The following is a 25700-nucleotide window of genomic DNA, read 5'->3' as shown; positions in this document are numbered from 1 at the left end:
GATATCTTTCTTTTGTTTGTAACAATATCCTTCATGTACTTAGCGTAAGGATTGGTTTTGAGTATATCAGTTAATCGCATACGCAAAAAGATAGGTCTAATCATTTCATCAAAGCGCTCAAAATCCTCATCATCCTTTTTTTGAATGGTTTGGGAGGAAAAGGCATGGGTTTCTAAACCCAAGGCTCTCTTTCTTTACCATGTTTCCTAGCAACAAAGTCTTTCTTATCATAACGTTGATTCTTTGATTGTGGGTTATCAAGATCAACAGCAGGTTCAATTACTATAACATTATCATTACTAGGTTGAGCATCATTATGAACGTTATCATTAACATTACCACTAGTTTTAGGTTCATTACCAGATTGTGTTTCAACATCAGAAATAGAAATATCATTTGGATTATCAGGTGTTTCAACAATAGGATCACTAGAAGCATGCCAAGTCCTATCATTTTTCTTTTTCTTCTTTTTAGAAGGACTAGGTGCATCTATATTATTTCTCTGAGAATCTTGCTCAATTCTCTTAGGATGGCCTTCAGGATACAAAGGTTCCTGAGTCATTTTACCAGTTCTAGTAGCCACTCTAACAGCATTATCATTATCTTTACTATTCAATTCATTGAGAAAATCATTTTGAGCTTTAAGTACTTGTTCTACTTGAGTGGTAACCATAGAAGCATGTTTACTAATAAGTTTAAGTTCACCTTTAACATTAGCCATATAATCACCCAAGTGTTCAAGAATATTTAAATTGTATTTCAATTGTCTAACAAAATAAGAATTAAAGTCTTCTTGCTTAGCCATAAATTTATCAAACTCATCTAAGCATGGGCTAGCAAATTTAGTAAATGGGATTTCAGCTTTATCATATCTATAGAGAGAATTTACCTTTACTACCTGTGTCGGGTTATCAAGACCATGAGTTTCTTCAATAGGAGAAGGATTTGGATTATATGTTTCTTCAACAGGCGGTAAATTAAGACCATGTATTTCTTCAATAGGAGGTAAATTTCTTAACATCTTCAGCTTTAATACCTTTTTCTTTCATAGATTTCTTTGCCTCTTGCATATCTTCAGGACTGAGAAATAGAATACCCCTCTTCTTCGGAGTTGGTTTAGGAATAGGCTCAGGAATTGGTTCTGGAGGTGTCCAATTATTTTCATTTGTCAACATATTGTTCAATAGGATTTCAGCTTCATCCGGCGTTCTTTCCCTGAAAACAGAATCAACACAACTATCCAGGTAATCTCTGGAGGCATCGGTTAGTCCATTATAAAAGATATCAAGTATTTCATTTTCTTAAGAGGATGATCGGGCAAAGCATTAAGTAATTGGAGAAGCCTCCCCTAAGCTTGTGGGAGACTCTCTTCTTCAATTTGCACAAAATTATATGTATATATATATATATATATCCCTTAAAGCAGCTTGTTTCTTATGAGCAGGGAAATATTTAGCCGAGAAGTAATAAATCATATCCTGGGGACTACGCACACAACCAGGATCAAGAGAATTAAACCATATCTTAGCATCACCCTTTAATGAGAATGGAAATATTTTGAGGATGTAAAAGTAACGAGTTCCCTCATCTTTAGTGAACAGGGTGGCTATATCATTCAATTTAGTAAGATGTGCCACAACAGTTTCAGATTCATAACCATGAAAATGATCAAATTCAACCAAAGTAATTATATCAGGATCAACAGAGAATTCATAATACTTAACGGTAACACAGATAGGTGAAGTAGCAAAAGCAGGGTGAGGTTTCATTCTAGCATTTAGAGATTGCTTACTCCATTTGGCTACTAACCTTTTGAGTTTATTTCTATTTTTGCAAGCTAAAATAGCGAAAGAAGCTTCTTGATCAAAAACATAACCCTTAGGAATTACAAGTGATTCTTCATCATCAGTATCATCAGATTCAATATTTTCAATCTCTCTAGCCCTAGCAAGTTGTTCATCAAGAAAATCACTAAGTGGCACAGTAGTATCAGGCATAGAGGTAGTTTCATCATAAGTATTATGTATAGCAGAAGTGGCATCATCAATAACATGCGACATATCAGAACAAATAGCAGAAGCAGGTTTAGGTGTCGCAAGCTTACTTAAAACGGAAGGTGAATCAAGTGCAGAGCTAGATGGCAATTCCTTACCTCCTCTCGTAGTTGAGGGATAAATCTTGGTTCTTGGATCTTTCAAGTTCTTCATAATGATAAGTAGATATAAATCCCAAGTGACTCAAAGAATAGAGCTATGCTCCCCGGCAACGGCGCCAGAAAATAGTCTTGATAACCCACTAGTATAGGGGATCGCAATAGTTTTCGAGGGTAAAGTATTCAACCCAAATTTATTGATTCGACACAAGGGGAGCCAAAGAATACTCTCAAGTATTAGCAGCTGAGTTGTCAATTCAACCACACCTGGAAACTTAATATCCGCAGCAAAGTGTTTAGTAGCAAAGTAGTATGATAGTAGTGATAACGGTAGCAAAAGGTAACAGTGGTAAAAGTAATGTTTTTGGTATTTTGTAGTGATGATAGCAATAGCAACGGAAAAGTAAATAAGCGGAGAACAATATATGGAAAGCTCGTAGGCAATGGATCAGTGATGGAGAATTATGCCGGATGTGGTTCATCATGTAACAGTCATAACCTAGGGTGACACAGAACTAGCTCCAGTTCATTGATATAATGTAGGCATGTATTCCGAACATAGTCATACGTGCTTATGGAAAAGAACTTGCATGACATCTTTTGTCCTACCCTCCCGTGGCAGCGGGGTCCTTACCGAAACTAAGGGATATTAAGGCCTCCTTTTAATAGAGTACCGGAACAAAGCATTAACACATAGTGAATACATGAACTCCTCAAACTACGGTCATCACTGGTAAGTATCCTGATTATTGTCACTTCGGGGTTAACGGATCATAACACATAATAGGTGACTATAGACTTGCAAGATAGGATCAAGAACACTCATATATTGATGAAAACATAATAGGTTCAGATCTGAAATCATGGCACTCGGGCCCTAGTGACAAGCATTAAGCATAGCAAAGTCATAGCAACATCAATCTCACAACATAGTGGATACTAGGGATCAAACCCTAACAAAACTAACTCGATTACATGATAGATCCCATCCAACCCATCACCGTCCAGCAAGCATACGATGGAATTACTCACGCACGGCGGTGAGCATCATGAAATTGGTGATGGAGGATGGTTCATGATGACGATGGTGACGAATTCCCCTCTCCGGAGCCCCGAACGGACTCCAGATCAGCCCTCCCGAGAGGTTTTAGGGCTTGGCGGCGGCTCCGTATCGTAAAATGCGATGATTTCTTCTCTCTGATTTTTTTCTCCCCAAAACACAATATATGGAGTTGGAGTTGGAGTCGGAGAGGCAACAGGGGGCCCACGAGGTAGGGGGCGCGCCCCCACCCTCATGGAGAGGTGGTGGGCCCCCTGGCCTTCATCTTTTGCAGGTATTTTTTCATATTTTCTGAAAAGTGGCTCCGTGAAGTTTCAGGTCATTCCGAGAACGTTTGTTTCTGCACATAAATAACACCATGATAATTCTGCTGAAAACAGCGTCAGTCCGGGTTAGTTCCATTCAAATCATGCAAGTTAGAGTCCAAAACAAAGGCAAAAGTGTTTGGAAAAGTAGATACGTTGAAGACGTATCACCCTCCACTTTCTTCACCTATAAACTCAGTATAGTTGTAGCGATGGCTTGGTTATTATGCAAGCGTTATTGAAGCAAAGATAAGTATCACAAAGTTCTTGCTAGTTTAGACAAAATAATAAAGTAGCATATATTTATATTTCCTCTAGTTAACACTTGCTTGGCGGGAACACTTTGAAGACCTTTCTTTCTTTTGCAATGAAAACATATATTACGGGAGTGAAAGGCATGCTAAAGACAACGGGGTACTAGAGTAACTCGCTATCTATTAGGATACACTAGGTGCATCGACTGCAATATAAAATGTTTCCTGCGTGCAGAACAACCAGGAAAATAATAAGGGAGATGGATCATGAGATCAATACCACTAGACACGCGGCGTCATGTGGCAGAAGAAGAGTCGGGGTAGCTCATCACGAGTCATTTCCTCCTCCTCCTCGATCTCCCTCGAATAGCAGGTCGTCGGATCCCCCATACAGGTTCACCAGAATAGTACAAGTGATCCGCGTGTAGAAGGAACGTCGTGTGACAGTCTGCTAGGTTCGATCGCATAGTCAACTGTGAGTGGAGGTAGCTAGTTGCAACACATGCAAATCCCTAACGACAAATGTTGAAGCGATCCACCGAACACGTGTGCCACACCTCAACTATATATAGGCATCTGCCGCGGACTCAACACATGGGCCTTGCACAGGTCCTAAAGCCCAGAAGTCTACGTGGTCGTGATCCAAGTTCAGCTCGAATCACATCCGACCAGTGAAATAGGATCTGGCCTCGTAGGTTCCTTCCCTTAAAAGCATGACCCCTTAGGTTCAAGTCAGCTTGACACTCTTCCAAACCCACTTTTAATATTCATAGCATTATGACCATCACCCCAATCATGATCATTATAAAGTATCAGGCATAACAAAATAAAAAAATGCCTACAAACATAGCGTAGATAGTTTCTTGTAATTTTATTGTATTAGAAACATAGAAAGGTGGAGACGTATCCCTCTCTCATAATAATTTCAAGTAGGGGAAGAAACCCATGCTTATTATATCCATTAAAATCACCATGTAAACGCAACCCATCAATATAATTCTTAATAGGTGCAAATGTCTATGATACAGTGTTGTTGGGAGAATTCAAAAAGATAATATGACTATCTAGTGTGGGTGCAATAGCAATAATTCCATTTCATAAGAAACTATAGCAAGTTCATCTCCATAAGCATCATTAATATTGGCATCATGGTCATAAGAATAGAAAGCATCACGTTCATCAAGAGGGGATATTTCAATCGAATCAATGGATCATAACAATCATCTATAGATTCCTGCAAAGTATCAATCTCTTATGGATAACGGATATTTTCTTAATATAATCATTATAGGCATTAGAATCATAACATAGCAATATTTAAGTATGGCAACATTTTCACATTCGTAAAGAGTAATGTCATACTTTTCAATCAAAGCAGTTATTTCATAGGCACCCTTAAAAACAAATTGTTCAATTTGTTCAATATCATAATAACTACAAGCACCCTTGGCATAAGAAGATAAGATTTCATTATCATTAGACTCACGTGGGAAGGGAAGGGGTTTCTTAGGGTTCTTAGGGCCCATGAACAGTCCCTCAAACGGAAGACCGAAAGCACGACCCCTCTACGAATTGCAAGCATATGGTCTTCATGATCTGGCAGCGCTTCACCGTCCAGAGCTAATCATCACCGAAGAATTAGAGGGGGGAAGAGATTAGAACCATACCAGGCTTCTAAGTATGAGGATTAGAGGATCTAGGTCAAGCTCTAAGTGATCAACTAGGACCAACTAGAACTAGAACTAAGAACGACGAGGCTTCAAAACTTGTCTACAAAAGTGCCTAGACCCTCTAGTATATATAAGTCAGAGGGGAGGAGGGGTGCCACAAGGAGGGGAATGACTCCCCTCCCCTTGCGTTGACCAAGGAGGGAAGGAGGAGTCCTTCCCCCTCCCCAATTCAACCTCCCAAAGGGGGAAAAGGGGGTGCCTCCCCTACATGGGCCTTGGTGGCCCAATTCTCCCTCCACCACATGGCCTTTTAAGTTGACATCCAATTAAATACAAAAGCCTCCTAACGATTACTGGAGCCTTCTTTATTAATTTAACATCACTGGAAACATTTTTCACTTGTATATTATTTATTGGTAATACCAGGTATTGCCCAATAAATTCTGAAACCCTTCTAGTGACCCCGAACGCTTCCGGTTCCTCTCAAAACTATTTTGAATGTTAATGAAACAATTTCATAAATAAATCCTCGATACCCTCGTCCTACTAACAATCAATAGATGGTGATTACCTTAAGCTTGTGACCCAGTAGGTTCGATAAAACATAGAATTGAACGAAATCCATTCGTTCAATGGCCAATAGCGGAACCGTGGACATCCATATCAATCCCTATAAATACATGAATGACATTTGAGTGAACCTTTGATTATCATGTGATGTTCCCTTTGCTTCGCGATACTTTACATCACCATGCTCACTATACCAATCTCCTCGTTACTTGTTTTGTTTTTCTTTCTTATTAACGTGTTTTGGCATCCCCGTGAAATAGTCACATCTGTTTGGCCATATAATCTGGATGTCATCACACCGAGAGGGCCCTAAGAATATCTCTTCATTGTCGGAGGAGCAAATTCCACTTTCGAGCTATCTAGTCTCTTGTCAAACTTTTCGATGAACCTGTAAGTTGTCCTTATGATCACCGTGTTATAAATGACATTTGAGCAACCCCAAAGTCCACGGTATGGTAAGAAGTGAGTACGATACTCTCATGGTATGAGAAACTAAAACACGTGTTAAAAACCCATGTTATAACAATTGATTTCAGACGATATTATCTTAAAGTATAACAAGCAAGTTTGGGTTGATTCAATATGATCGTTCTTCTAACGTCATGCTCTTAAAGTTGTTTTAGGACTATCATTACACTTAATGATATTCTAAGATCGGGAAAACATGATCACAAACAATACTTGAGTTAGTCTTAGAGGCGAGACTAGGTTCCCTGCCGAGCTACACCTCGGTAATGGCAGAACACAATATTGCTAAGTACTTTGGCTAAGCTCTGGGTGCATATGGGATTTTGGGACAATATTAATGGCTATATATCTCGACAGGAAATAATTGCACCAATCAAAAAAAAGCCCGCAAAAAACGGCTCGCATAAGCCGGCTTGGCGGGAAAACTATTTTTTGCGGAGGGTGGCAATCTTGATCAACAAATTCAAATCTGAGGTGGTTCGTGCCACTTCGAATGCATCTTCACGGATGGAGGTCGGCTCAATGAAGACACTGTTAGGGGAATGGTTCGTTGACCCGGTCAAACCTAGTGACCGAGGGCGACGTGTAGCTTGGATGGCCCGAGGTGCAACCAAGCTTGAAGACCTGTTCATGGGCTACTAACGGTGTCGCGGTTAAGGAACATCCCACCATGTCGACTCGCGGCCAGGTGGGACGGAAGAGAACCCCTTTGCCGGTTCCATCCTGTAACACTTTGGACGGCTCATGGCGAACAACAAGAAGACTCTGGAAGCCTTGACGCTTGAAACAAGGGACTCTGTAGCCTAGAGGGTCCATGGGCCGGCATGATAGCACAGGGCGGAATCGGCCCAGGGACCTTGGGCCGGTAACCGACAAGATGAGACACCCGTAAGACCGTCAACTATGACTAATGGCTATATGCCCTAAAATCCTTGCCGGAGCCGTGACTGAATTTATCATCATTGAATTGCCGACAATGGACAGCATCGAGAAATCCAACCACTGAAACACCTGCAAAATTAAATCCGTTGAATCACCACAATAGTTGACCGCCGCGTACGAACGACAATCATGCCAAGCATATCTAAGCCGTAAAAAAAGATAACCAATACAACAGGTGAGCAGCCCCATAGAGCAAAGCAAATCCATGGTCGGACATCTATGTTGTCGCCAACACGTACACCCGAACCACCAGACGACACCCGAACCACTCCGGCCACCTGCCTGGACTCGTCGCCTGGCCCATCCAATCCAACACGCGCACACGGAGACGCGCGTATATACATGCAGGCCACAACACACCACACCGAGATGACACCATCGCTTCCGATAGTCGTTGACGGACGAACCGATCAACCCAACCAACATCCCCCAAGCCGGCCAAGCGCACCCACGTCGTCTTCCCTCCCTTCCTTCTCCTCCCCACCACATCGATCGTTCGGCCGAAACCCACGGCAAGCTCGGCGGAGCAAAGGATCTCGACCGCCGCGATAGCCCGACATGGTGCTGCTACCGGAGGCTGCCTCGTCGTTGCTCCTCCTCTTCCTGCTGTTCGCCACGGCGGCGGCCGCGGCAGCGCCCATGGAGCTCTACTTCTCGCAGGCGGAGCTGGCGCGCATTGCCGGGTACGGCGAGGAGCCGGTCTCGACGGTGCTGGTGTCCGGGCAGGTCGCGTGCCAGCTCTGCCTCCGGCCGGGCTCTGACCTGCTCACCTTCGACCTGCCAGGTTAGTAGTAGCTCGCTCGTAACCGACTCAGTCTGGAAGATTCTTCTTTCTCTTCGCCGTCTTCTTTGTTCCCGCTCGTTCCATGCGCACTCTTTCTTGTGTGTCTAAGAATGAGACTCAAACAGCCCGTTCGTCGGTCATATCGCTAGTTACTATACTCAGGTCTGCGTGGTCAATATCAAATGGTTTGCCAATATTTACGTCAAAGGATTGTATCTGGTGACTGCTTGACGTGTTGCGTAACAAGAAAATTCTGCCAAGGCCAAGGATTAGGAGAAAAGCTGTCGCCGTGACACATTGATAGTTACCACTTCTTCCAGCATCTTCCTCTTGCGATTTCAACACGTAACAATGCATGATTATTAATCATTTCGCACATTTCAACACGTCAATCGGCCGGCCGGAGGCCTAAAAACTATAGTAGTTGGGCCGTTGGATGTGCCTAGCGGTTGCCATGCGATTGAATAATAGAAGTATACAAACTTTTGGATTTGGATGGAAGCCCCACTGTCCTGTCCCGTAAACAGTTTAAAATGCCAACGGAAGCATCAGAGATCACAGACAGCCAAGTGTGCCATCTCTAAATTTTCCACATAAATATTTAATAGGAATTCTAAAAGATCCTGCGTCCAAACCGATGATTGAAATTGTTTAGAGACGAACGATCCCTGTCGCCGCGGTCGCTGGCCGGCCGATTAAGACCTTCCGAGAGAGAAGAATGGAAAGAAAAGAAGCGAAGCGACAGAGCAAGTAGAGTAGCCAGGGCGACGTTGTAACCTCCTCCCCTAACCTCCAGATTGCGCAGCTCGGTGCTCGGAGGAATCATCGAGGTACTGTCGAGATTTAGGTTGGCAGAAGGTCGATGTCATGCGTGTCGATAACACACACATGTACAGGTCGCAGTTGAAAGCAGTTCACAAGTTCAAGTCCTAGCTAGAAACGCAACTACAGGCCTACACAGCCTAAGTAGATAGGCCGGCCAGCGTTCCGTTCGGTGCCATGTTGCTGTTAGCAAAGTTTGGGTTTAACGGCTTCGGTACAATGTGCGGCGAGAAGCGTACTCGTTGTGTTAGTTCATGTACGACGACCATCTTTAATTTGCCAGAGCAGCATCCTCCTCTCCTCTCTGCCAAACGGAGTGCTTACGTTCAAAGCAAAAAAGCAGAGCATTTTGCTGTACCGGAGCTGCTTCGGAACAAATTCTGGTCATGTGGGGTTTATCGCCTAGACAGAGCACTTTGCTGTACCGGAGTTGCAGGCTTGCGTTATGCCAATTTGGCACTCCATCTTCTCCCTCTACCAGAGAGAAGAAACTTTATCTCAAGAGGTCACGCTCGCGGCCATGTTTTGTTGGCCTAATTCCCCACTTTTTTTTATCTCGAGTCAACCCCATTAGCACCTCGTAGTAGCCAAGAGGAAGCACACGATAACCCACTAGCGTCATGGGCAGATAATACTAGTAGTAGTAGCTGATTTGGTATGGCAGAGCAGATATGTTTGGTCAAGGAACACAACACCACGCGTGGCAAACCGCATTTGCTATCAGCACGGGCTAAAAGGGATTGATTCTCCAAAGCCGCTTTAGGTGCTCGGGAACAAGGGCATCCGACATGGGGTTTCGGGGCGCCCGGGGTCACGTCGTCGTGGAGACTGGAGACGTGCTTTGCTATCACCACCCAGCGCCTTGATTATTCACCCATTACATCGTCTCAAGAGTGCGCTTGCAATGCAAGGTGCCAGCGTCATTATATGTTTGCCACCTTCATTTTCGGTGGTTTGTATTTTGCGGAGTGGCCGTGTATTATTTGCTAAGATTCTTTTTTTTTTGCGGGAACTATTTGCTGAGATTCAGATGCCTTTGATCATCTTGCACAGTTTTTTTAAGAGGGATGTATTAATATCACGAAGATATCAATTACACCCAACGTCCGCACCAACAAGATATTGAAATACATTCAGGATGCACACAACCAAAAGCAAAATAAAAAAGAGAGAAATATAAAAACAAAGACCCCGTCGTAGTGACGAAACACTTGCAACACAACACTCTAACCACCAGCAAAGACAACACTCGAACCGCAAAACAGGTCCTCCAAAAACAACGCCTCCAAAAAAGAAACAATGCAGAAGCGTTGTCGTTGCCCGATAAAGGATCTTGAGTTTTCACCCTGAAGAAAGACCGAGGTCCCCAAACAATGTCTTCAGCAAGGCCATTGCCAGGTACAACCAATGAAGGCCATACCTTGGATTTCATCCCTGGAAATCGCGGCTCGGTACTCGAGAGCACCACCCAAAATGCTTTCCACCTGTGTTGTCGCCCCCTCCTGCCAAAGCCGCAACTGCAAGTACTCAACACCCGACACACAGAAAAAACCTATGCCACCATTCTTCAACGCAACCAAAAATCATCTTCGTCAGTACAAGTCTCCAATCGCAGCCACCATGACTTTCTTCACCTCTGTCAACACCGTGAAAATCTATACTTAGACATGTCCCATGGCACCGGCAAGATGGTGAAGCTTCACGCCACGCCCTCATGAAGCCTCTCTAGCCGAAGATGAGGGCGTGTTCGATCGGATCAATTCCGATCTAGATATCCAGTAGCGCCACCAAAAGCTGAGATCTCCGAGAGGAGACCAAAACCCGTCGATGTCCAGATCCTTGATGGCCACTTTCTCGCGAATGTTTCCACTACCGAACACATGCATCATTTTGTGCTAGACATGTAGGGCATTAGGAAATCTCATGAAAACAATCGCACTACCACAACTACCCTTCTAACCATATAACCACATGGTGGTTCTCTTTACCATTGTACTATTTCTTTCCTATACAAAGATCTTGAAGACTATACCTAAAAAAAATCTTGACTAGACCATGGCCAGCGGCAGGATCCCACTAGGCCTGGGCCTGCTTATTAGACCGTATAGAATGCTAAACGTGGCCTGCGTGCGGCCGCTGGGCCGTGGCTCGGTATGCCCAGGTTGTGTCTCCGCCCCCCTAGACCATATACTTAACTCAAATTGTGTCTCAAAAAAAAAAACTTAACTCGAATTACTTCTAAGAAAAAACTTAAGTCGAATTTGTTTTAGCCAGTTGAGAACGGGGTAGTAGCCCAATGGCTGGGATCACAGTGGTTCTCCCAGCGACCAGAGTTCGACTCCTGCGTGGATCGAATATATCTGGGATTCTCACTAAGGAGGCGTGGAATAAGCCAGCTATTCCGTATGGTGTGCCGTGGTCAAAAAATATTATTTTTTGTTTCAGCCAGTTTAGCTTTCTGCGTCAATATTTAAAATATGCATAAAAATATTTTTTTTGTTTCAGCCAGTTTATCTTTCTGCGTCAATATTTAAATATATGCATATGCTTTGAGGATCAATACCCCCCTGAGAACGGGGCAGTAGCCCAATGGCTGGGATCACAGTGGTTCTCCCGGCGACCAGAGTTCGACTCCTGCGTGGATCGAATATATCTGGGATTCTCACTAAGGAGGCGTGGAATAAGCCAGCTATTCCGTATGGTGTGCCGTGGTCAAAAAATATTATTTTTTGTTTCAGCCAGTTTAGCTTTCTGCGTCAATATTTAAAATATGCATAAAAATATTTTTTTTGTTTCAGCCAGTTTATCTTTCTGCGTCAATATTTAAATATATGCATATGCTTTGAGGATCAATACCCCCCCTGAGAACGGGGCAGTAGCCCAATGGCTGGGATCACAGTGGTTCTCCCGGCGACCAGAGTTCGACTCCTGCGTGGATCGAATATATCTGGGATTCTCACTAAGGAGGCGTGGAATAAGCCAGCTATTCCGTATGGTGTGCCGTGGTCAAAAAATATTATTTTTTGTTTCAGCCAGTTTAGCTTTCTGCGTCAATATTTAAAATATGCATAAAAAATATTTTTTTTGTTTCAGCCAGTTTATCTTTCTGCGTCAATATTTAAATATATGCATATGCTTTGAGGATCAATACCCCCCCTGAGAACGGGGCAGTAGCCCAATGGCTGGGATCACAGTGGTTCTCCCGGCGACCAGAGTTCGACTCCTGCGTGGATCGAATATATCTGGGATTCTCACTAAGGAGGCGTGGAATAAGCCAGCTATTCCGTATGGTGTGCCGTGGTCAAAAAATATTATTTTTTGTTTCAGCCAGTTTAGCTTTCTGCGTCAATATTTAAAATATGCATAAAAATATTTTTTTTGTTTCAGCCAGTTTATCTTTCTGCGTCAATATTTAAATATATGCATATGCTTTGAGGATCAATACCCCCCCTGAGTCGTTGTAGCATGTACGGTAGCATATGTTTAGAAAATTTATTTGGTGACGAACACAATCACTCTAGTCATTTTTACTTTGTATATAAGAATTGACTGAAGTCAAACTTCGTAAAGTTTGACCATATTTATACGAAAAAAAATCAAGATCTATAATACTAAAGTTTAAAAAATATGAAAAATTAAATTCATGTCGCATCTAATGATATTGCTTTTGTATTGTGAATGTTAATATTTTTTCTACAAAATTGGTCAAATTTTACGAAGTTTGACATCAAACAAATCTTATATACGTGGTAACAGGATCGGAGGGAGTATATTTTTAGTAGCATATAACACATGTTCCGCTAGTTAAATTGACGACCTGAAAACTCGTGTCCACCTTACAAATCTGGATAGAGGTAGTAGTATTTGCTGAATTTTTTTTTCAATTTTCACAAGGCTGTAATGAGTTTTTCACTACCCTCTTATGTAAGGTAATGCAGTAGAACTACGCACTGAAGAAAAATATCCTCATACTCTGTGTTTCTTTTTCTTTGGCCCAAGCAGGTAGTAAGGTGGCAGTAACCTGCGCAACCGAAGGTCCCAACACGATGGCTAACTCTGCGTTTGCAACAACAAATGAGTACGGCAATTTCTCCATAGAGCTCCCGTCCCGGCTCCACGCTACACCGAGCCTAGAGACTGCATGCTCAGTCAAGGTGCTGGAGCTTCCGCCGGACTCCGCGTGCCGCGTCGGGGGCGGTCGCGGCTCCTCTCACGGCCTCCGGCTATCTTCATCGGACGGCGGCGTCCGCACCTACACAACAGGGGTGATACGGCTGCAGCACGGCGGCACACCGTCCGGCAAGTGCGTGCAGGAAGAAGACACGAGTGATAGGAGATGAACGATCAGTTCGGTCCTTCAAGAGAATGTAAAGATCAACTGGAGGTGCTGCTTTCGCCTCCCGTATGGCGTATAGCATTGATGAAACACATACATGTTGTAGATTATAGGCGTGTTTGATAGACAGTCTCCTCACTCTGGTATGGCTATTCTCTCCCGAGACATGTTGACCAGACCAGAGCAAGTTTGTGTATATACAACTGCGATGATGTAAGTATTTAATAGCATCTTCTCATGTTGAGACATGCAAGATGAGATGTTGTATGGTGACGTGTGTATCTACTGAGATATGCTGAGCCGAGGCTTTGTTTGGTAAGATTTTATGAAGTATGAGGATCACAGCCAAAACAAGATCTCAGTACCAGGAGCAGAGTTTGCAAAGCAATTCAGAAAATTGCTAGCAGATTACAACTTGTCACACCAAGAAATTTCGGCAACAATATGTGTACATCTCCGGACAACATCATTTAAGCGCATGCAAAAGCAACTAGGGCTAGGCCAAGTCCTCTCACAACTAGAATTGCATTGCATTGCATTGATTGACAGTTTATGCATGAGCACATATTAACTCATTATTTACGCACGAGTTGCCTATGTAAATAACACGATGAAATTGTGGCAAATAGCAAATTCATCTTCTCTGAACATGCGGAAGCGTAGCAAAATCATCTTCTCTGTACTTAGCAAAGTGTAGTAAAATACGGAGTAGTATATTCTCTGCACAAACTATTTCGTTGAATCAGCATATTTCTAAAGCTACCTTCAGACAAAGAATCAAAATTTGGAAGGAAATATTGGATAGTGAAGATTGTTCTTTTGTGAGTTAGTATGATGGTATTGCTGGACAGTGAAGCTACAGTAGCCATGGGTTCTAGCAGTGCAGGCTAAACACATCTGGGATATTACGGCCAAACATAGCGATCTCTGTCTTCTCTTCTGTAGCAGTTTCTAACTAATGTGGTGTTCAGCCGTGACCGAAATCATCAAATAGACAAACAATTAAGTTCCCTCCAGGGATTGAATTAGGGTAATACTCCCTCTCTTTCTAAATATAAGACGTTTTGACAGTTCAAATTGAAACGGAGGGCATCAGCCTGATGGAAAATCGAATGTACAACACACATAAACAAGAAGGCCAAACCTGAGGACCTGAGGCCTTGTTGTAGAAGGCAAAACCTGCTTCCTAATGGTCTCTGCCCCCCCCCCCCCCCCCCCCCCGGCTATCTAGCCGGTGGCTCCAAGAGCCGGAGCAGGACGAGCAAGAACAGGCGAACCGGATGATAATTATGGGATCCGTGGAAGAATTTACATGGGTAGAAAGTGAGAGAAACCAAATGCTAGAGCTAACTCCACCAAAGTCATCACAACCACACACAAAAAAAACTGAAGCACAAACACAATCCACCGGCTGGTACATTACGTTGCTTGTAGGGCCATACACATCCCTAGCAACGTGAGATAACATCTCTGGTCACGTATTACAACACAAGGAAGGGGCGGACATAACAGCATGGATGAGGAGTTAACAGAGTTCTACACGACAAATTACATTCTAGGACAGATTCCAATGAAATCATCGATCGCAGCCAGTCCACAAACTCTGCCTAAAATACGACTACGGTTAAAGGACCACTCACAGGCACCAGAAGATATATATGCATGCTTCAGCAAAGGAAGCGAGCCTAGTCCATCTTGAGAAGCCCAGAGCCCGGCACGGCCTCCGGTGCGGCGGTCGAATTCGGAAGCCAGTCCTTTGCACAGACGAGCGCCTCCACGATTTCCGGACGGAGCGAGCTTCTGTAGTCGTCGAGCACATGGCACCCTGTTCCTGCAGAAAATATAGAGGTGCCGCCGGTCACCATGGACACTGGGATGGCCAAGATATCCCGCGCCATCTTTGAGAGCGTCGGATACTTCTGCATGTTGAGCTTCCACCAATTGAGAATGTCGAACTCTTGGATGCGAGGAGTAAGAGACTCGTCCAGGTACTGCTCTAGCTCAGATTTTGAGGGCTGGGTTGTAGCAATCTCAGAAAGATATATATCAAAGTCTTGAAGGCCATCACCAGTTGAAGGTTGAGTTGCTTGGGTGTTGTTCCCATTGGCAGTAGCATTATCAGTTTTCCCTTGTTCAGCATAGGCCGGTGTTAAGGGGAGCGGCTGTGCCACATAATCCTTAAAAAGGTCATGCACCGAATCATTTACCACCTTAACATACTTTGCAGCCTCAACGCCGTAAATCTTTGAGTAACTGAACTCAACAAGCTTCATCTTAAAACGTGGATCCATCACAACAGCAACAGCTAACACAAGGTTGCAATCTTTCCAGTATTTGTCAAACCTCTCATACATGTCTTTGGCGATGCTACTGAAAATTGGATCTTCGTGTGCTGAACCATTTCCCAGCTCTAGCTGCAGTTTCCAAGCTTCATGGAAGAAAATGTTTGAGGTTGGGTTTCCTGCTGCCATGATGCTATGAGCCGAGTCATAGAGCAGCCTCAAGTAATTGCAGGCAGCCTCAATTTTTTTCCAGTCCTCAGCTGAAGGTGCTTCATTGTAGTTTTCATCAACTGTTTCTAGTGTAATGAAAGCCTGCCTATAATCCAAGGCAGCCAAGAGCATCAGATAGGTTGTGTTCCACTGGGTTGTAACATCCAGACAAAGGGTCTTCGTACTGGGGATCTCCAGCTGCAGAGCAATCTCAGCAAACTTTTCCTCACGACTAGGAGAAGCTTTTATGAACTTTATGCTTTCGCGGATGCTGTAGATGACACCGTGGATTAAAGCAATGACATCTTGTGCAGCCGCATCCAGGATATGGGCATAGCACCTCACAACAAATAGCTGACCCTTAAGCATGAGGTTATTCTTACTGGAGAGCTGATCTCTCAGATTTGCACTGTAGATGTCATGAGATAAGGAATCATTATCCAACGTGATGGTAAATAGCTTCTCCTTCATACCCCAGTCAGTAAGGCTTGAGCTAATAGCTTCACTAAGTGCATTGTCCGAATGAGGCGAAGACACCATCATGAAGCTAAGCATTCTTCGATGTAATTTCCATTCAGAGTCAATGAACTGCCCAGAAACTGAAACATAGCCAAGAGTTTGACTAGTTGTCCACAATCCAATGGTGAGGCTGATCCTTCCAGGCATAGCGCTGAATGCTTGCAAAAGGTTCTCTTTTTCTTTCTGATAAACAGCATAAACCTCCACCTCCATTGCATCAACATCAACAACCCTGAAACGAGGCTGCAGACTATCAATAAAAGCAGTGAAGGCTGGTTGTTGAACAATGTGGAGCGGATAGTCATGCAAAATGATCATCTTTGCCAAGTATGAATAACTGCGGTCTTGATCAAAAGACGCATTCGCATAACCAGTATATCTGTAACGCCTCTTAGACCGCCTCTCCACAGTACCATCACCATCATTGTCAGTCCCAATTGTAATTGCTAGCTTATGCCCTTGGCCTTTTATCTTAGGACAGGAACCCAAGGTGATGTGCCTCTTGAGATGGCTAGTCCCAGCAATTTTTGAACCAGAGCTGTACGCAAAGGTTTGCTTGCAAAGTTTGCAGCAAGCCCGAGTAGCCCCTCCAGCAGCATCTTCAATAGTGAAGTGCTCCCACACCAGGGACTTCTTTCTCCGGCGCCTCGTGGTTGGAGGAGTGGCCACCTCAGTGATGGCCATCTCATTCCCTTGGAGCAATTCGTCACCCTGTGTTAAGTCCTCGCCTTGAGCCAACTCGTCACCTTGAGCTAGTTCATCAACTTCGACCAACTCGCCACCTTGGACTGCCTCATCACCATGGACTGCCTCATTACCAGGGTCAACAATCTCATTACCTTCGAACATCTGACTGTCATTGCCAGTTTCATCAGCCATGCTGGAAGTCCCAAAACCTGGCATACATATAACATGGTAAAGTCAGATGCCAGAGCACCGGTTTTTCTAGAGTAGTAGTGAGGCAAGATCCATAAACTTCTACAAGTTCTTCAGGTACGTTTATTTTACATTTGCATGCATGTAACAAATAAGAAACAAGAATGGATATATTACGAGATTTCTATATTTAAATAATAATCTGCAAAGGGTTCGTTCAATGATGTAATGAACCACTGTCAAAAGAAGTAATACACAAAAGAAATCATAGCCTTTAATATGCCTTTCAAAAGAAGTATGTTTCGCTGGCCTGCCTCAGTTAAAATGCTTAAAAGCACGACGTATACACAAATTTGTATTGAGCTAAGCTATTAAGTAGTATGAACCACTGTCATTCAGAGGAAGCTTTTGGGAAACGACACCCCATCCCAGTTAAGTTACTCCAGGATGGTCCAACACCGTTAAATGGTAGCTCTAGTAGTCTGTCTCAATTAAATTGGTAACAGCTCCAGAGAAGTTTGTTCATCCACAACCTCAGTGGTCACTGTTCCTTCTGAATATTAGCTTAAGCTCTTTCCTTTTTAAAACTATATACAAGTTTAATGGGAGCACAATCAAACTCACGCTGGAAGTGGCTAGAGACAGGACTTCAAGTTCACAAATTTATGCTTGAAAATTTATGGCTCCACGTGTTTGTGCAATCACAAAAGCTTACGGATCAAAAGAAACAGGTACAGCGTCTGCACGCCTCCATGTAGCTCCCCAGACCCACGAATCGAGCTGATGTCCCTCCAGATTCCCCCATGGCGCCTGCCGAATGCCGGAATAATAAATCTCGCCTACCCGCTTCCATACGAGATCGCTGAATGGAAAAACATTCCACAGGAAGAACTGGACACAAGAAGCCATGGCTCGCACAACAGTAAGATTTGGGCCATGAGCGGAGAATCCCCATGGGTAAAACAAACTTTTTTTTGCGTAGCGAACGAACCCTAGATGAATCAATCCCTCGCAGGGCCCGCCCTCGGCCCAATCGGGCCGCGCGAGCGAACGAAACCCCCGCAAGCAAACAGCGATTGAACAAACGCGCCCGGAAAGGAAAAAGCCCAGAAATTTCCGAAGCTCGGCGCAGATCCGAGCGAAACGAGCCCAAACGGGCTCAGATCTGAGCTTGGACGAGGAGGAACGGGAAGGAAATTAAAACCCGCGGCGCAGGACGACGGGCGGTTGAGTCGGGAAAGGGGAGGGATTTGGAAAGTTTTGGGAGCTTACTTACTGAGAGCGAGATGGGAGGAGGAGATGATCGGGGGCGCCCCAGCTAGGGCTCGGCCCAAGAAGCGCAAGGCCGAGCGAGGCGCAGTGCGAGATTGTAGATCTGGTTTTTGCGGGGGGGTGAGGGGAGGTGCGGGACGGGGGAGGCGTTTGTAGCAGGTTACTGGGGGAGAATTTCTTTGGTGGGGGGAGGAGGGGAGTGAGTGACGTTTCGATGGGCTCATCACGGGTCCCGGCCCATCGGGGCCGCGCGGGCGGGGAGGCAGTTATCGGTGCACCCGTGCCGCTGCCGGCCGGGCCACCGTCGGTGGGGCGCGTGGTGGGTCGGCCGGCTTGCGGCGGAATCGTTTCTCTGCATTCTCGGAGACTGTTTCGCGTTGCTCGAGCTTGGTGAGCCGCGAACGAACACCGCGGGCACGGGCCTGCCCGCTGATCTGCGCCTCGCCGTGGCCTTGCCAAGCTATACCGCCAAGCACAACAAAAGGAGGGTTGGGCTTTATTAGGAATTTAATTAGGTTGCAGTTTTGGTTTGTCACATACACCACGAAAGCCCCCGTTTGGTTTTAATCTGCACGGATGGATATGGATTGCCTTTTCTTTTTTGACAACATTTTTTTAGTGTTTTCTTAACAACATGCATGTGACGTGTTTCTACCCCCGCGGAAGATCATTGGGTCTTTCTCTGGCACCTGTTAGGTGCCGTTGTCACCATAACAAAATGTCAATTCTACATGTTTAGAGCATCTTCAACACTTATATTTGCCTTTGTATATTTGGTTAGGATTGCTAAAAACTGAAGAAAAATAATACAAAGCTTGCTATATTTGCTCCTACACTTATATTTGCAAAGTTAAAAGGCACTTGCTATATTTTTTAGCAGTTCAGTTTTTGTGGTCCCCTACATCCCTTTGTTCCATTGACAAGTGGACCACATCGCCCCCCTAAATTCCTGCTGACCCGCGTCTGGCACCGGTCCCCACGTGTCATTGAGAGGATTGCTAAAATTTTATTTTATAGCAATGCCATTGGAGCAAAAAAAAAGTGTGTTTGCTAAAGCTTATCTCTCTTCTTGCTATACCTAATCTTTAGCAATTCGGTATAGCAATGTTGTTGGAGATGCTCTTAAGTTAATACTTAATTGTTACTCCCTCTGTAAACTAATATAAGAGCGTTTAGATCTAAACGCTCTTATATTAGTTTACAGAGGAAGAACTTAGCAATTTTAGGCAACAATGCGAAATATGAAAGTGAGTCTAACAATTGGTAAGGTGAATCTAGTGTTAAACAATATATTCAACAACACCAAGTGGCAAGGTGAGCAAGCATAATAACATGTAAAGTAAAGACTAGAAGATAAATAATCACAATATGGAGTTAGGGTTAAGGGATAACCATGACTCGGAGAGACAAGGATGTATCCCGATGTTCACTTTCTTAAGAGGGAAGTTAGTCACCGTTGAAGGGGCGGATGTTATCAGAACACCACACCAACGTCACAAAGGCTCACCCTATTCTCCCCTTGAGACAACACCACAAAGGCGTTTCACAACCACGAGCCGTAGATCTTGAGGTGGTCTCCAAACATTTGAAGGAAATATGCCCTAGAGACAATAATAAAGTTATTATTTATTTCCTTATTTCGTGATAAATATTTATTATTCATGCTAGAATTGTATTAACCAGAAACATAATACATGTGTGAATACATAGACAAACAGAGTGTCACTAGTATGCCTCTACTTGACTAGCTCGTTGAATCAAAGATGGTTAAGTTTCCTAGCCATAGACATGAGTTGTCATCTCTACTATTAAAGGATAATCGAACGTCGTGATGGTTCGACCTCCCCTCCCATCCCTATCGATACATGCTCCCACCCTCTCGCATCCCGCCGATTTTTTTTATCATCGTAGAAGTTCCACTCCCACGTCCGGTTTAAAGTGATTTAAACCAAAGAAGAAAAGAAACAGCTTACCCACGCACGCAGTCTCCCCTAAGCGTTTACAACCGTCGAACCCAGCCCCCAAAATAGGCACGCACGCCTCCCCTCGCGCGATCTCCACCTCCACTTCATCGGGAGGCGAGACGGCGAGGCACCGATTTGCTAGCCCAAAGGCGAAGATGCCATCGGCAGGGCTCCGAGCCGATCCCATAGCCTCTTCCCCGTTGTCGTCGTCGGCGAGCAGTTCGTCTCCCCTCCTGCGATCTCCATCTCCACTTCATCGGGAGGCGAGACAGCGAGGCACCGATTTGCTAGCTCGAAGGCAAAGTTGCCACCAGTAGGGCTCTGAGCCGATCCCATAGCCTCTTCCCCGTTGTCGTCATCGGCAAGCAGTTCATTCACCAGTTCTAGAACAGGTTTGGCCCACCACGATCTGGGTTGAGCTCCAATGATTCGGCGCAGTGATGGATCCGACCCCTAAACCTAGGTCGCCGCTTCCGTAGGTATGCCTCGTTGGGGCCTTTTGTTAGTGGGAAGGCCCGTGCATGCGGTTGCAGCAAGATAGGAGGCGATGGGACCCTTCTCATCTTTTCTTAATGAAGCGCTTCCATCTTTAATTTCTGCCCAACACCGTTGCCCTTATAATCCTCTTTTGCCAGGTCATCTAGGTTCAACAATTTCAGGCTTGTCCATGGTCGATTTGGACTGGTCAAATTGGTTGCCTTATTTTCTACTACGTTATTTATGGCAAGATTTCACATTCAATTTCTATGCTCAAGTGCTCATTGATGTTATCTGTTAAAGGGTCCGGTTCATTGCAACATCAGCGTGCCTTCATGCTCTCTTCTTCCTTCCACCAATGATATTTATGACTCAACAAAATTCCATACCTTCATGGTCAACGGCTGCATCTGGAATACGTATGTGAATCATATCTTAATATTACTTTAACTCCTCACCTGAAGCTATTCTCCTTATTTCTGCATTTGTCTTGAGCTAATATGGATATGATACATTGTTTTCTTGCTATCTGAACTTCATGACAGAACATTATCACACTGTTGTGATGGATGCTTTTATTTAGGCTAATCTGTGAAATGTTCAGGATGTGTCTGCATAAGCTGTGTTTAATTGACACATGTTTCGAAAGAAACTACATAAATTCATACCTATGGTATATATCCCTTCAGTCCTAGAAGCATGAACGTTCTTGTATGCCAGGTTTTGTTTTATTCAGCAAATGCTAGGAGTTTTTTCCACTTGAAAGTTCTGAATATTATGAACATAAGGGTATATTTTAATATTTTATAGCAGACCAGATTCAGGAAGGACCTCACGAAGGTTGGTCAGCAAGGTGATTATCCTAACAACTATGGTTGTACTAGCAGGATTATCCTAGCAACAAAGCAATGTTTTTATTTAGGTGATTACACAGTTAAGGCATCAGATTTTTTTGTAGATTTTTAGAGTGCCTAGATTGATCAATAGACATCATGATGTTGTAATTCTTGATTTTTTAGGCTTATTCAATTTCTTGCCAAGTTGCAAATTGGAGATAAAAACTAAGGTGTGTCTCAGGTGTCAGTACTAAAAAAAAGAGCCTTCGGCAATATACAGAAACTAAAGGATGTCGATTCCCTGGAGGAGAAAAGGAGTTAGAAACAAAGCCGACCAGCATTGCATTGCATGTCAGGTGTTCATATTTGTTAAATGTTGTCAGGGTTATTAGTGATGATCTAGGCTAAGTAACCAAGACCTTTTCTTTCCTGCTAATAGAATGGGCAGTGCTCCTGCCTTACTTTACAAAAAATCATTGAGGTTTCTATTTAGCTTTTCTGGTCGATTAAAGGGACCATTGCTTCTGTTATTCTATTTCTTAATCGCTTCAATAAAACCTTGTTCACTCATACCCTTATTTGTTGCCAGGTATGTAACCACAATATCGTGGCAGGTGATGCAATCTGACGGTCATGCAAAAACTTGTCCTGTTAGGGCCTCATTATCCCAGGAACACCGGGACTAAGAGTGTGCGAGGACGGCGTCTGACACGTTTTTGCATGCACACCTTACCAGTGGACAGGTAGTGTCGACCGCATGGACTGCAAGTGGACACAGGTAGTGTCCACTGTTGTGCGTTTTTAAAAATATGATCCAACACACTAATCCAATATCTTGCCCCAAGTGGATAGGGACTGCAAGTGGTCAGGGCTGTGATTTTTGAGTGTCAGAAGATTATGAATTGCAATCTTCTGGTGGCTACATTTAGCCATAATGGAGAGAAGCTTATGACTGAAGTTTGATTGGAAAACTCAAAACACATTGGGAAACTCGGTCTTTATTTATGCCTTACAATGTGCACTGTTTGGTTGAAGGTTGTTCTGACACTGATATAAAGAAACACAGTGCATTCAAGACGATACCCTGATAAGTGACGAAACCTGGATTTTCATATTTATGAAGAATTTTTCTTATATGCAACTTGATATGATGTTGGTGCACGACACATTTACTAATTCTTATTTACGACCTAGAATTAATTCTGGTATATTTCATTCCATTTTTATTCATATTATGATTTGGATATAATGTTTGGGTTCAAGAACCATTGCATCGTTAGACGAGCAGTGCAAATATGAGAACAAAACAATGTATACGTGCAACAGGTTGAGTAATTATTTGTATTTTGCTTATATGTTTCAGTCGTTTAGTGTGAGAAATGAAAGGAGGTATCAACAAAAGTCTTGGATTAGTGTGTCGGATGATATTTAAAAGAACACACTACGATTGCACTAAATAATTTCAGCTTTTCAAAATATATGGTTTTGCTGATCGGCTCAGGGATATAATGCTTGATGCATAGATCTAGGTTGGTATGCATTGCTGATACTTTCTATAATGTCTGGATCTGATTGTTATGTAGTAATCACCAAAGTTAACATTGACCAGGATGCTGCGTACAAGATCCATGCAGTGTGTAGAGAAACCAGGTCCACGTCACAGCCACTTTGCATCCTGCAAATTCAGAAAGTGGGTAGAGGATATAACAAACCAGCCCATGATCTTTTGGTCATCGCCCAGGCTGATAGGATTAGCAAAGTTTGGATGGGGCGTGTAATATTGTACTGTTTGAGGGCACTGTAATATTGTACTGTTGTACAACCAAAAACAAGTAAAAATACATTGTACATTTCGTTGGAACAGTTGAAAATACTAGGGAAGCATGGATAATCAAGAGCATGCTGTTTCTAAATTACTAGAGGCTTTTCTTATTTATCTGTTAAAAATAGAGGGGCAAGATATGGTCAAACCACAATTTCTGTAAGTTTCAAAAGATGTGAACTGGTCCTTCATTTGGATTTGAGACATTAATCGTACAAATGTTGCATTTAGATCAAAATTTTACTTTGCCTAGGGATAGTAATCTGAAACGTTTAGTTGTGTAGTGATATTTATAAAGTAATAGGGGAATAAATATTGGTATTTGTTCCAATGTCTAAAGAGTTCATTGGAGTTAGGGGTCTACAACAACAAACGGTGGGGAAGTAGATGGAGAGGAAAAATTCCTGGCCAGTAGGAAGGACGATGGGAGAACAAGTATTAGCTTGTCATCTCCATTTCGATGTTGTCGGCGGGCCCAACTTACGAGGGGTGCCGGAGGAGGATGAGAAAGGGATCGACCATGGAGGATTGTCTAGCTTTTCCCTTGATCTTCTTAGATATGGCAGACCTCACCGACAGAGCTGCTTGAGGGGGCTTGCTTCCATGTGTTTTTTCAATGGTCGTGGGGAGTAGTGAGTGAGACGTCCAGCGAAGAGACTTCGTTTAAGTGTTCTCACTAACTATCTATTATAGTTAAATTTGTACACCGCAAGTCACCATGCGACACAATAAATAGGAGAATTTTAAGGAAAGGGCCAGTTTAGTTAATCATGCTGTTGTTTTAGTTTGATTTTCTCAAAACCGTATTTCTGTTTATGTTTCTCACAAGTACAAAAGTGTTTCTTTGTTGTCATTGAAGAATAAGGGGACATTGTCATTGTCACTGGACTATCATTATATCCCATGACAGATGATAAGTGTTCTGATTTTAAATCAGAGGTACAACATGTTGGTATCTCTCCATAGATGGTAGCCCTTTTAAGAAATGCCAATGCTAGATCAAGGGGGTTAAAGAGAATGGAAGTCGGTCGGTGTGAGGGATCGGGCTAAAGTTGTTGCTAAGGAGACATTGTCATTGTCATTGACTTACCATTATTTCAGGTGATAGACGAGAAGTGTTTGCATTGTGAATTAGAGATAGACCATGATGTTATGTCTCGCTAGATGATATCCCATTTAAGCAATAGCAATGCTAGAGACGGGAGTTGAAGAAAATGGAAGTTGATGGGTACGAGGGGACATGCTAAGATGTTGCTAAGGAGACATCACAATTGTTAATGATGTAAGAAGTGACTGAGAATTGCATCTTATCGATGTATAAATGGAAACCACATGCCATCAAGAACGACATACATTTTGGTGTAAACTTTGTTTATTCCATGGCAACGCACGGGCATTCAGCTAGTTTGATTAACGGGATCACATCATTAGAGAATGATGTGATTGACTTGACCCATTCCGTTAGCTTAGCACTTGATCGTTTAGTATGTTGCTATTGCTTTCTTCATGACTTATACATGTTCCTTTGACTATGAGATTATGCAACTCCCATTTACCGGAGGAACACTTTGTGTGCTACCAAACGTCACGATGTAACCAGGTGATTATAAAGGTGCTCTACAGGTGTCTCCGAAGGTACTTGTTGAGTTGGCGTATTTCGAGAATAGGATTTGTCACTCCGATTGTCGGAGAGGTATCTCTGGGCCCACTCGATAATGCACATCACTATAAGCCTTGCAAGCATTATAACTAATGAGTTAGTTGCGGGATGATATATTACAGAACGAGTAAAGAGACTTGCCGGTAACGAGATTGAACTAGGTATTGAGATACCGATGATCGAATCTCGGGTAAGTAACATACTGATGACAAAGGGAACAACGTATGTTGTTATGCGGTTCAACCGATAAAGATCTTCGTAGAATATGTAGGAGCCAATATGGGCATCCAGGTTCCACTATTGGTTATTGACCAGAGAAATTTCTTGGTCATGTCTACATAGTTCTCGAACCCGTAGGGTCCGCACGCTTAACGTTCGCTGACGATGTAGTATTTATGAGTTATGTATGTTGGTACCGA

At 43.4% G+C, this 25700-nt stretch overlaps 2 protein-coding genes across 4 annotated transcripts; one reads left to right on the top strand and one right to left on the bottom strand.

Moving 5' to 3' along the window:
• Positions 1 to 7780: 7780 nt before the first annotated feature.
• LOC123086972 (uncharacterized) lies at positions 7781 to 13693 on the top strand. Its single transcript, XM_044508840.1, has 2 exons — positions 7781 to 8205; positions 13030 to 13693. Exons 1-2 carry the CDS (start codon positions 7980 to 7982, stop codon positions 13365 to 13367), a joined length of 564 nt encoding a protein of 187 aa, XP_044364775.1. The 5' UTR covers positions 7781 to 7979; the 3' UTR covers positions 13368 to 13693.
• A 1057-nt stretch (positions 13694 to 14750) lies between these two features.
• On the bottom strand, positions 14751 to 18761 carry LOC123086970 (zinc finger BED domain-containing protein RICESLEEPER 2). 3 transcript variants are annotated; one of them, XM_044508837.1, is made up of 2 exons: positions 18527 to 18761; positions 14751 to 17270 (listed from the first exon to the last, which is right to left on the bottom strand). In XM_044508837.1, the coding sequence occupies exons 1-2, from the start codon at positions 18744 to 18746 to the stop codon at positions 15049 to 15051; spliced, it is 2442 nt and encodes an 813-aa protein (XP_044364772.1). In that variant the 5' UTR covers positions 18747 to 18761; the 3' UTR covers positions 14751 to 15048. The 3 variants fall into 3 exon arrangements, with proteins under 3 accessions (XP_044364772.1, XP_044364773.1, XP_044364774.1); XM_044508838.1 differs by having other exon boundaries at positions 18523 to 18681; XM_044508839.1 differs by lacking the exon at positions 18527 to 18761 and adding an exon at positions 17966 to 18480.
• Positions 18762 to 25700: the final 6939 nt, after the last annotated feature.

This window comes from Triticum aestivum, chromosome 4A (assembly GCF_018294505.1).
Source record: "Triticum aestivum cultivar Chinese Spring chromosome 4A, IWGSC CS RefSeq v2.1, whole genome shotgun sequence".
NCBI lineage: Eukaryota > Viridiplantae > Streptophyta > Magnoliopsida > Poales > Poaceae > Triticum > Triticum aestivum.
Note: the sequence above shows the minus strand (reverse complement) of the source record. Positions and strands in the feature narration are given on the sequence as shown.

What these genes read in the sequence shown, in the direction of transcription:
- LOC123086972 (XM_044508840.1), top strand. Translation starts at nt 7,980, where the DNA reads ATGGTGCTGCTACCGGAGGCTGCCTCGTCGTTGCTCCTCCTCTTCCTG. An exon ending in GCTCACCTTCGACCTGCCAG is followed by an intron (nt 8,206 to 13,029) that starts GTTAGTAGTAGC and finishes TGGCCCAAGCAG; the next exon opens with GTAGTAAGGTGGCAGTAACC.
- LOC123086970 (XM_044508837.1), bottom strand. Translation starts at nt 18,746, where the DNA reads ATGAGCCCATCGAAACGTCACTCACTCCCCTCCTCCCCCCACCAAAGA. An exon ending in CTCCTCCCATCTCGCTCTCA is followed by an intron (nt 17,271 to 18,526) that starts GTAAGTAAGCTC and finishes TATGTATGCCAG; the next exon opens with GTTTTGGGACTTCCAGCATG.